This window comes from Hypanus sabinus, chromosome 2 (assembly GCF_030144855.1).
Source record: "Hypanus sabinus isolate sHypSab1 chromosome 2, sHypSab1.hap1, whole genome shotgun sequence".
Taxonomy (NCBI): domain Eukaryota; kingdom Metazoa; phylum Chordata; class Chondrichthyes; order Myliobatiformes; family Dasyatidae; genus Hypanus; species Hypanus sabinus.
In genome coordinates this window covers 30,062,459-30,074,873 of record NC_082707.1, presented here as the reverse complement: position 1 = coordinate 30,074,873, position 12,415 = coordinate 30,062,459, and the positions used below count along the sequence as shown (strand labels likewise).

The window sequence follows — 12,415 nt, the reverse complement described above, 5'->3', positions numbered from 1 at the left end:
ATAAACTGATCAGCAATGCATCCACTGAAGGACTACCAGAATTTCCTCATCTGCTATCCCCATGCTCCCACCTAAATCAGGGTTAGCCTTCCACAAGTAGACAAAATAAAGTAAAAGCAGAGGTACAACATTTGGATCCTCAACCCTGGTCATCACTCAATATGATCCTGGCTGATCTACTCTGGCCTCAACTCCTGTTCTATGGCAGTTCCCTGAAACCCTCAATTCCCCAATCTTCCGAAAGTGTCTCTACCTCCATATTAATTACTTCATATGTTCTGGACCTTGCAACCCTCTCTGAAAAGAAAAATCTCTTCCCAGTCCTTTGTTTTGTAATTATGTTCCCTTGTCCCCTGCTACTAGTGAAAACATCTATAGAGTTTTCTAAAGTTATGAGGGACAGAAATAGATAGATAGACAGACAGACTATGTTTTGCTAGTCTAGAACTAGAGGTCACAGGTTTAAAGTGAGAGGGGAGATCTGAGTGGTAGGTTTATTCCCCCACAGTACACATTTACCTCATTATCTGGAACACATTTTCAAAGAAGATGGTGGATGCAGGTTCAATCATAACATTTGGATAGATGGAGGATAGGAAAGGCATACAGGGATTTAGGGCTAACGCAGACAAATGTGATGGTGGGCATGGATGAGATGAGCTAGAAGGGCCTTTATCAGTGCTGTTTATATTCTATCTTAACTCTGTAACACTCCCTCAGGATCTTCTGCTTCACTAAGATTACACATCTTTCTTTTAAGAAATAATACAATCTCTAAATTCTCCAAAGAATACAACCTCTGATGAAAGGACAATCCTCTCCTCTCCAGAATTAGCTTCATGAATATCCTTCAGTCTGCGTCTATATATGCTACTATATCATTTTTTAACAGTAAGTAATACTGTGATAATATTCCAGGTGTGGCTTCATCTAACACAAGAAGTGCAACAAAACCTTCCTATTGTTAAACTCCAAACCATTTGCAATTAAACCAAAATGCAATTTATCTTCATAGCCACTTGTTTGATGTTTGTGATTTATTCACTAGAACACGTAATGTCTCTATACTTCATTGATTTGCAATCTTTCTCCATTTAGATGATATTTTGTTCTCTGATTCCACCTACTGAAGTGCTTAAGACCATAAGACAGAGGAGCATAATTTGACTATTTGGCCCCTCAAGTCTGCACCACCATTCCATCCCGGCTCAGGTATTATCCCTCTCCACCTCATTCTTCTGCCTTCTCATAACCCTTGACACCATGACTATCAACCTCCACTTTAAGTAGTCAATGACATAGCGATGAATTCCACAGATTCACTATCCTCAAGCTAAAGAAATTCCTCTTTATCTATGTTCTAAATTGATGTCCCTATAGTCTGAGATTGTTCTCTATGTTACTAAACTTCCCACTATAGGAAGTTCTCTCCACATCCACTCTATCTAGGCCTTTTAATATTCGATGTTTCAATGAGATCCCCCATCATTCTTCTAAACTCCAGTGAGTATAACCCAGAGTCGGGGGTCGGCAACCCGCGGCTCCAGAGCCACATGTGGCTCTTTTACGTCTGTGCTGCGGCTCCCTGTTGCTTTGGGAAATAATTGGTTGTGGCGACCCTTTTCCTGGCACATCCGAACCGACTCACAAATTAGATAGCCTACGGGGGTTTGCGAGCACAGAGCTTTGGAGCCTCTGCGCCATGGGGGGCAGGTTGAGGGAGGCTTAAAAGTGAGGCTGAAGATTTCGAATAAAGTTTTTTCCTTCGACTGCAGTTACCGACTCCGTGTCGTAATTTTAGCGCTGCGTGTAGCACACCGCTACATGGTCAGTATTTAATTAAAATGTATTTTATGTTAGTTTGTTAGTTTTTGAAATGTAAATCTAAATTTGAAGATTATGGTGATCTTGTACAATCTAAATAAGACGTTGTGGCGACCCATTTCCTGACACATCCGAACCGGCTCACAATTAGCCAGCGTTCAGGCTAAGGGAGATAGCCTACGGGGGTTTGTGAGTACGTGTCTTTTGCAGCATCCGCGCCCATGGGGGGGCGGGTTGAGGGAGGCTTAAAAGCAAGGCTGTTTAGTTCGAATAAAGCTATCTTTGACTGCAGTTTACTGACTGCGTGTAGCACACCGCTACAACGTGTTTTTATCGCTGGCTGTCCAGAGGGGAGGTGCTGAAACGCTTTGTCGCGTGTCTGGAAGAAGTGAAAACTTTCCTGGGCAGCAAAGGGCTCACCTTTCCTGAGCTGGAACAGCCAGAGTGGCTGGAAAAGCTACACTTCATGGTAGACATGACAGCGCACCTGAACACAGCTCTTCAACGGGGTAAGGACGTACAGCCCTGCACATGTTGGAGGATGTTTTGGCATTCGAGCGCAACTTGACGTTGCTTGCCAGAGATTTACAGAAAAGCACATTGTCTCACTTCCCCAATTTGAGAGAGTTCAAACAAGGTCACGACATGATAAATTCGGAGTATTTACATTCTGCAATCATCGCAATGCAAACATCGTTTGGGAAACGCTTCTGTGAGTTCAGAGAGGAAAAAAACACATTATCCTTCCCGGTCACTCCCCTAAGCATCGATCCATCCCTACTGAATACGACTGCATTGTCAGGTGTGAGTCAACCTGACCAAGTATGATAAATATTTTAATTGCCTATTATTTTACGTATATGAATATGTTTTCATTGTTCAGTGAAATAGTCCTTTTATTTTTCAGGTTGACAGCTGGCTGACGTTATTTTTGCTGCTGGCGGCAAATTTAAGTTTGGCGTTTTTCATAAATACAAGGAGGACTCAAATAGACGTTGAGTATTTTACTTAAAAGTAACCTTCAACCCAACGTCTTTTTTTCTGAGTTCAAAATGTTTTTGTTGCATGCAGAAATGTAATTTTGTTTTCTCTGCAGGAGTTCATCAATTTCATAAATGCAACACATTATAGTTTGTTTATACATAGCATAAAGGCAAAACAAAACGTTGTATGTAGTGTTATTTCATTTTAAATGTCAAACGGGTTTTGCGGCTCCCAGTGTTTTCTTTTCTGTGGGAAATGGGTCCAAGTGGCTCTTTCAGTGGTAAAGGTTGCTGACCCCTGCCCAGAGTCATCAAACGCTCCTCATATGTTAACCCTTTCATTCCTGAATCACTCTCATTAACTTCCTCTGGACCCTGTCCAATGCCAGCGCAACTTTTCTCAGATAAAGAACCTAAAACTGTTCACAATACTCCAAATGCTGACTGAATACCTTAGCATTACATTCTTGCTGTTATATTCTAGTCCTCTTGAAATAAATGTTAACAATTGCATTTGCCTTCCTTAGGGTATTAAACTATGTCCTTTTAGGAGAAGAGCAATTTATTCCAACTCTTAAGTTTTCTGTGTGATTGCCACTTCCCAACATATCCACACAGGCAACCAACACATAGCATGCAAATGAAGCACAGAGGTTAAAACAGCCCCTATAACAAATTAATGTTTCCAAGCCAGTTCGATTCGTGTAGCCTGAAACCCACTGATTTATATAGTGTATTCCTTAACCATCACTTGGGTCTCTGCCTCCGTCTGTCTCTGTCCCTGCCTCTTTGTCCGTCCCTGTCTCTGTGTCTGGATCCAGAGTATTACTATGAAACAGAAGGCTGCATTTTAATTTAATTGTACCTTTTCAAAACTTTCTCAGACAGAGAAAGAAATCACCCTTTTTAATCAGTTGAATTAAGGTGCTGATGGTAACAACTGATTGCTGATTAATGAGGTAAATGGCATCAATAAGAGAAAAATATTATGCATTTAAACTCTATCTTAAATAGTATACCCCTTCCAAAATATGCAACAAATGTAACCTAGCACACTTCCGAAAGTTCTCTTACCTTGTAGACTATGATCATCCAAGAAGTCCTGGTAAGAGGTCTTCTTTTCACCAGGATTTACATTTCGAAATTCTCTTCGAAGCGAAATTTTCCACCACCTCCAGGTTACCTGTGTTTAGATGCAATTGCAGGCCATAACAAGTGATCTGCATATTAACATTTATTTGCATGTACTTCCATAATGAATCTGTAATGAAATATACAAACACTTGTACTTTGGTAAAGAAATGAAGTTGTGTAGTATGATACTTCTAAAGCTATCTCTCTGTGAAAATAATAAAATAGCTTATTTGTCAAGACAAGAATACTACAGAAATTAATTTGGGTCCATTCATCACAAGGTTATATTTGCATTTGCAGTTTTTTTAAAAACTGATGTTTACAGTTACTGTTCTAAAGATTTGCTAAGTATGCCCACAGAAAATTAAGGGCTGCATGTGGTGACGCATATGTATTTTGTCAGTAAATTTTATTTTGAACTTTGAAGTTGAACGTGTGCTGAATATGCAATATTTATGTCAACGACACAGAGGAAGACCTAAATTCCTATTCAATATTCTTCCATTTATTGCCAATTCCCTTCTCTTACTGCACCTCCCCAAATTCCTTACATTTTTGTGATACTAATTCTATCTGCTACATTTCTACTCAACAGATCAAATGATTTATATAAGTTTCCTGAAATATAATGACTCACTTTTACTGTCAACCACACAATCATTTTTCTATCATCTGCAAACTCTTTTTAAATCAAACCCCATACTAGGGTCTGAATCATAAATCAACACTATAAAAAGCAGGAGAACAAAGATAAAGAGCTGTTATCCTTCTGGTAACAATCTTACAGTCACAAATATACCCAAATACCCATCAGTTATTACCCTTTCAAATATCCATGTAAATGACATCAAATAAACAGCCAAGGAACCTCATTTCCTGAAAATAACTCTATCAAGTCCATCAAATATGAAAAAGCCCTGCTCAAAAAGTACCTTTCAAAATGGTGTCATAAAACTGTTTTGATAAAATTTATTGACCATGTTGGCTGACAATTAAGAGAGGCTTGGCCTTCTCTGAACTATCCTTAGAGTCTACACGAGTGAATCTGCAGATGCCGGAAATAAATAAAAACACAAAATGCTGGCAGAAGTCAGCAGGCCAGACAGCATCTATGGGAGGAGGTAATGACGACATTTCGGGCCAAAACCCTTCATCAGGAGGGGTTTCAGCCCGAAACGTCGTCACTACCTCCTCCCATAGATGCTGTCTGGCCTGCTGACTTCTGCCAGCATTTTGTGTTTTTACCCTTAGAGTCTGATTTCTTTGTTCCATAAACAGGACATATAGGATGATGCTGAAATTCATAAATGATAGTATGGATTTTATTAAGTATTAACTTGCATGGTATTATACTGTTGGTGAATCATAACCTAAAATGTAATGGAGTGCAACCACTGCTGGTTGATGATTGTCATGGAATCTAATGCAGGTGCCAAATGGAAATTAATTATTTCTTGACTGTTGGGGAATTCCATACAGAACGATATAACTATCAGCTGAGAAAGGGAAAGTTTAAAGGAGACTTGTATGACAAGTTTTGTTTTACACATGGGAGTGGTAGTTGCTTGGAAATACTGCAAAGGAGAGAGGTAGAAGCAGATAAAATAACAACATTCAAGAGGCACTTAAGACAGGTATGGTACAGACTTGCAGACTGGTCTTGCATTGAGTTTCATTTGGACAATTGTGTTAATGAGCATCCTCCGAAGCTTGCAATAATGAAGTAGCACAAATCTAGCTCTGCATTGCACCAGGCATTTGGCAAAAATCCTTCATTTCCTTGATGGACTCAATTATATGAAGGTACTACAACTTAATAATTCCCGGTACCTATGGCTGAGATTCTAAGCAGTTGCAAAGTTAAAAGTGAAGTCAAATTTATCTGGCATCATTTCTTTCCTTTCTTTAAAAAAGTGAAAAGAAAAGGCAAAGAGTTTTTAGCTAGTCAAAGGATTTCTTGCTTATTCTAAATAAGTAAATCTTGCTCACTTCAGAACATTTTTAATAGAAGGAATTACAAATAGTGTTTATCAAGCAATTCACAGAGGGCTCGCTATTAAATCCAGTTTTGCATGATTATTTAATTTTTCAGATATTCTTTTGTCTATAAAATACTGCTTTAATTTTTGCTCAGATATTGTAATGGAGACAAAACATGGATTTCCTCCATTGTGTCAAATCAAATCCAGCAATTCCAAGACACCAGGGGCATCTTCAGCAGAATTACATTCTAAAACAGTTTGTATCCTTCAATAGCCTTCATTCTACTCTTAGTTGCAACAATCTTCAAATCAAGTCAAGTCACTTTTATTTTCCTGCTGCCATGTCATGCAAATACTAGTGTCATGCCACACTTGTTGTAAGTGAGGAAACCGATTCGATAGGTCTCAAGGACAACGATTCTGCACACGCAGACTTGGTAGTAAAGGATTTTACTTATAGAAGGCAAACGTTGGAAAATGTTAACAGAAGCAACATACACACTTGCACAACTTACAGCAGTTGGATCGGCAATAAAACACACGCGGACAATTACTAACGAACATGGGAAAATCGCACGGGAGCAAAACACACACACACACACACACACAACCAAGGGAAAAGTCAATACAATACCTGCCTCCCCTTGACTCTATGCAGGCACAGCTCTTATGCTACTAGGGACAATTATCAATGTTCCCAACCCTACAATGAACAACTCACCAACAGTTTCTCCAGTGTCGCTACGGTTCTTGGCCCGGAGTGAAGCAGGGTGGTGCATTAATGGTTGAGGAGGGGTCAAACCTTTAATGGCTGGTGGCATGCCTTCCAACCAGCTAATGGGCAGTGCTGTCACATGACAGTCATGACCCCTCCAATACAACAGCATACATGAAATAGCATGTTTTTGTCCATACTTTTGCATCCATTGTACACCAATCACTGGAAAAACACTCATCAGTGGACATATGAACAGTATCTGCATCATCTCACAGTTGTCATGTTTACTACACTTTCAGTTCTCCCCTCTCAGTACCAAAGATGCTGTTGCACTGCAAATCCTTTCCTAGCAACTACTTGAAATTTAAAGGATCCAAAATTGAGACTACTTTTAAGTTACTTTGCACTGTGGCCATCCTCCCAAATGCTCTGAAATCTGACAAACTCTTTTCTGACTTTTAGAAATCTGGCATTATTTCCATGCTTCCTCATCATATAACTTTTTTTTTGATGGAAATTAAATAATTCCGATTTGGATACATGGGATTAAAATTTGCTGACATTGCCACTTTTTAAAATGGCAAAAACAGTTTGGAGGATAACAACAGAATGCACATGGAAATACACTCATTGGCCACTTTAATAGGTATACCTTCTTGTTAATATAAGACCCAATAAGCCCATTGTGTGGCAGCAAATGAATGCATAAAAGCATACAGACATGGTCAACCAGTTGAGTGTTGTTCACACCAAACATCAGAATGGGTAAAAATGTAATCTAAGTGACTTTGACCTTGTTGATGTCAGACGGGGTGGTTTAAGTATTTCAGAAACTGCTGATCTTCTGGGGTTTTACAGAGAATGGTGTGAAAAATAAAAAAATATCCAGAGAGCAGTAGTTCTGTAGGTGAAATGCCTGGTTAATGAGAGATGTTAGAGGAAAATGGCCAGACCAGTTCAAGCTGACAGTAACTTGAATTACCACACTACAACAGTGGTGTGAATGCACAGCACGTCAAACTTTGAAGTGGATAGGCTACAGCAGCAAAAGGTTATTAACATACACTGAGTAGGGCAACCAGATCAGGCACACAAGTGGCAGAAACAGCAATTTCTTAATCAATAAATCTGCTTGAAAAAAATGGATTCCTAAGAAGCTGAGGAATGTCAAGTCAAATCATGCCTTTGAAAGAGAACTGTGCAGATTCTGGAAATGGCTGGAATTACAGGGAAAGACCAGGATTAAGTAAGATTCCTCAAGTGTAAACAGTATGAAATTCATGTGCCAAGTGTCCACCTCCTGTGCTACAACACCGTGATTCTAAACATTTGTATGTCATAGTTGGTATTTAATTTTCTTTAACAATTAGCAAAAATTCACAACTGAAAAGCCCTCAGGACATGGAAGAAACTGAAAAATTATGAAATAGGGATGCAGGAAGTAGAAGATAGTTACTAGCAGATTGTATCACAAAGGAATATGTCATGAACCAAAAACTGCTTAAAATCATTATGTTGAGCAGAACTAACTGTCAGAAACATTTGTTACATGCAATATAGTGAAATGAAGAAGGAATAAGCACTGGACCATTCTTAGTAAGCTCCTAGTGAAACTTCGAGATAGCAAGGTTGTATAAAAACAAACTGAGCTGTGAGCAAAATCAAAGTATTCCAAATAATTTTTGAAATTTCTTCCAATCATTCTCTTGCTTTCTTCTGTACACTAAAGGCTTATAATAAACATAAGATTTGAAACTTAATGTAGGAGACATGCTTCTAATGGAACAATGTGCTGTGAAAACAGACCCATGGAATTTGATGAACCAACATAATTCAGTGCATCATAGGTAGGACATTAAATTTGTGCTACATGCAGAATTCAATGTTTTTTTCAACTTTGCAGTCATCACCACACTGCTCATGTTATATCAAGAGCTGATGCTACTTAAAAGTAGCCTACATCTCTGGAAGGAAGTCATGCTAATTGAAGATGCCTTTGAAGAATTTTTACTTTCTTTAATTCTATCAATTATAATTCAACTCTTGTCCTTTATTCATTCTAGCTACTAATAAAATGCAGATATCCTGATCAGATAAGAAAAAGGACCAAGTCAGTTATTATGGAGAGAGATCATTACTCGATTGCAGTTAACCACTTAAAGTTTAGCATTATAAGTACTTTAGAGGGCAGGGTAGTGGAAGATCTTCTTGTGGTAACAAGTGAAATTGACATTTCAAGATAAGGATTTTCATTAAAACTGGAAAGAACACAGTATATGCCAAATAAGGGTTACCCAGCTTTCTCTACCTCTTCCTCTTTAAAATTTAATAGATTTCTCATTTTTCTCATCCTGATTAAGGGCTCCTAACCCAAAAGTTTTGACTCTATTTTGCACCTCTATAGTTTCAGTTTAGTTGGTGCTTTCACCATATTGTGCTTTTGTTTCAGATTTCCAACATCTGCAACTTTTTTTTATTCCAATGAGTCATAAAGGAGCAAACAGACAGTAGAGATCTAATCACAAACAAGAGAAAGTCTGCAGATGCTAGAAATCCGAGCAACACACAGAAAATGCTACAGGAACTCAGCAGGCAGTGTTTATGGAAAAGAGTACAGTTGACATTTCTTGCCCAAACCCTTCCGAGTAGAGATGTCCAGTCACAAGAAGGTAGGGTATTAAAGTCGATGTCTCCAGCAGATTCAGATGACAACTTTCAGGTTTCAGGTTACACAAATCATCTGTAGAACAAAAGAGTTCTAACAAAGGCTCTGTTACACGTTCTGCAACTGCTGCCTGGCGTGCTAAGTTTTTTCAGCATTTTCTATTTTCATTTAATAAGCACATACAACCAACTGAAGCCATAGAAAACCTTCCAAAAATCCTACTCCAATCTTAAATTGGCACATAACATTGGGTGAACATTTCTAACGTGGAATATCTCAGTAGGCCTATGGAACATATCATGATGCAGCACATAAACACCAATATCATAGCTTCAATTTGAATACACAAACTAAGAAAGTTTTAAATTGTACCAAGGAAGTTTGAAATGCTGTTGTGTTTTTCCACACATCAGTTTTAAAAACAGTTTCCAATGCATCGTATCAATGCAGGTTTTTTTTCTTTGAGAGATCAGGATGATTTTTTAAACATAGAAAGCCTACAGCACAATACAGGCCCTTCAGCCCACAAAGCTGTGCCGACCATTCCTTACTTTAGAAATTATCTATGGTTACCCATTGCCCTCTATTTTTCTAAGCTCCATTTACCTATCTAGGAGTCTCTTAAAAGACCCTATTGTATCCACTTCCACCATCACTGGCAACCCATTCCACGCACTCACCACTCCCTGCATAAAAAAAACTTACTCCTGACATCTCCTCTGTACCTACTTCCAAGCACCTTAAAACTGCCCTCCACACAACCAATGCCTCTCACCATTGTTGAGATGCCTCCCCAGTACAGTACAACTGTTCTATTCTAGCAATTCTCATTGGCTAGAAACTGAACTAAGGGCAGAACATTCATTATACACTGCATATCGTATGACAACTGTAAGTTTATTTGAAGACACTAAGTACATGTTTTACAATACTTTTTTCAGTTAATAGAGTCATGAGACACATAAGGATATACTTGATGCTAGGTTGTATTCTGCTGAGGTTGGACAAACAGGAAAATTCTGAGGAATACCACAGACAGCCAATCTAAGGTACCATCTGCTTCAAGAGGGTTCAATTATACTGGTGCCTAAGAGAAGTGTGGTAACCTGCCTCAATGACTATTGTCCAGTAGCATTTACAACCACAGTGATGAAGTGTTTTGAGAGGTTGGTGATGAAACATAGCAACATAGCCAATTTGCCTACCAGAGCAACAGATCCACAGCTCATTGGCTCTTCACTCAATCTTGGAATATCTGGACAGCAAAGATGCATACATCAGGATGTTCTTTATCAACTACAGCTCAACATTGGATGCCATCATCCTCTCAAAAATAACCAATAAGCTCCAAGACCTTGGCCTCAATAACTTTTTGTGCAGTAGGATCCTCAACTTCCTCACTTGCAGACCCCAGACACTTCAAATTTGGAGGACCTGATCTGGACCCTGCTGGTAAGTGCAATTATGAAAAAAGCATGGCAGCACCTCTACATCCTCTGCATGACATCTAAAACTTTGACAAATTTCTATAGACCTGTAGTGGAGAGAATATTGAGTGGCTGCATCACAGCCTGATATGGAAACACTAATGACCTTGAATGGAAAATCCTACAAACATTAGTGGATATGACCCAGTTCATCATGAGTAAAGCTCTCTGCACCATTGAGCACATCTACATGAAACGCTGTTGCAGTAAAGTAGCATCCATCATCAGGGACCCCCTACCACCCAGGACATGTTTCTTGTTGCTGCCATCAGGAACAAGGAGCCTTATGACCCACACTACAAGGTTCAGGAATAGTACTACACGTCAACCATGAGGCTCTTGAACCAGTGGGGATAACCACTCAACTTCACTTGCCCCATCACTGAAATGTTCCCACAATCAATGGACTCACTTTCAAGGACTCTTCCTCTCATGTTCTCGATATATATTGCTTATTTATTGTTATCACTTCTTTCTTTTGTACTTGTACAGTTTGGTGTTTTCTGCACAATGGTTGAACGCTCAAGTTTGGTGATTTTCATTAATTCTCTTATCCGCAAAGGAAGCAGCATTATGAAGGACCCCATGCACCCCTCATACAATCTCTTCTCCCTCCTGCCGTCCGGGTAAAGGCTCCGAAGTACTCGGGCTCTCACGACCAGACTATGTAACAGTTTCTTCCCCCAAGCTATCAGACTCCTCAATACCCGAAGCCTGGACTGACACCTTGCCCTATTGTCCTGTTTAGTATTTATTGTAATGCCTGCACTGTTTTTGTGCACTTTATGCAGTCCAGTGTAGGTCTGTAGTCTAGTGTAGCTTTCTCTGTGTTGTTTTTTTTTAATTACATAGTTCGGTCTAGTTTTTTGTACTGTGTCATGTAACACCATGGTCCTGAAAAACGTTGTCTCATTTTTACTATGCACTGTACCAGCAGTTATGGTCGAAATGACAATAAAAGTTGACTTGACTTGACTTATTCTGTATACCGGCAAGAAAATAAATCTCAGGGATGTATGTGAGGACGTATATGTACTTTGAACTTTGAATGGGAACAAAATATAGCTAAAAGGTTGACAAGTGTTTGAAGAGCAAATTAAGACTGTATATATTGGTACTGTATATACTGTATATATTTGTACTAATACAAATTGTAAGTTGTAATTTTCCATCGATGAAAATGGTTTTGAGGCACTGTCAGGCTGTGGTTTCCTGCACTGGTACAATAAGGCCTAACGCAAACTTGAAGAATAGTACTTCACCTTCTGCACTGGGCAAATTGCTGCCGCTCAACTCAATTTTGGTGCAAATTCCTTCCAGTAATTTTATTTTAGTTGAATACATCAAATAAAGTTTACATGGCCACAGTTGGATGCATCAGCAAGGGAGATGAGGGAGATGAGTACAGGGCTACGGTGGGAAACTTTGTCACATGGTGCGAGCAGAATCATCTGCAGCTTAATGTGAAAAAGACTAAGGAGCTGGTGGTGGACCTGAGGAGGGCTAAGGCACCGGTGACCCCTGTTTCCATCCAAGGGGTCAGTGTGGACATAGTGGAGGATTACAAATACCTGGGAATACGAATGGATAATAAACTGGACTAGTTAAAGAACACTGAGGCT

At 39.2% G+C, this 12,415-nt stretch overlaps 1 protein-coding gene across 2 annotated transcripts in view; it reads right to left on the bottom strand.

The window, feature by feature from the left end:
- Positions 1-12,415, bottom strand: part of LOC132407514 (F-box only protein 36-like) — a 65,114-nt gene that overhangs the window by 20,837 nt on the left and 31,862 nt on the right. For both annotated transcript variants that reach the window (XR_009516500.1, XM_059994180.1), the window contains exon 2: positions 3,882-3,990. Coding sequence is in view for 1 of the 2 variants with exons in the window: in XM_059994180.1 (XP_059850163.1) it covers positions 3,882-3,990 (109 nt within the window). In the remaining variant the exon portion in view is untranslated. The remainder of the gene's footprint in view (positions 1-3,881; positions 3,991-12,415) is intronic.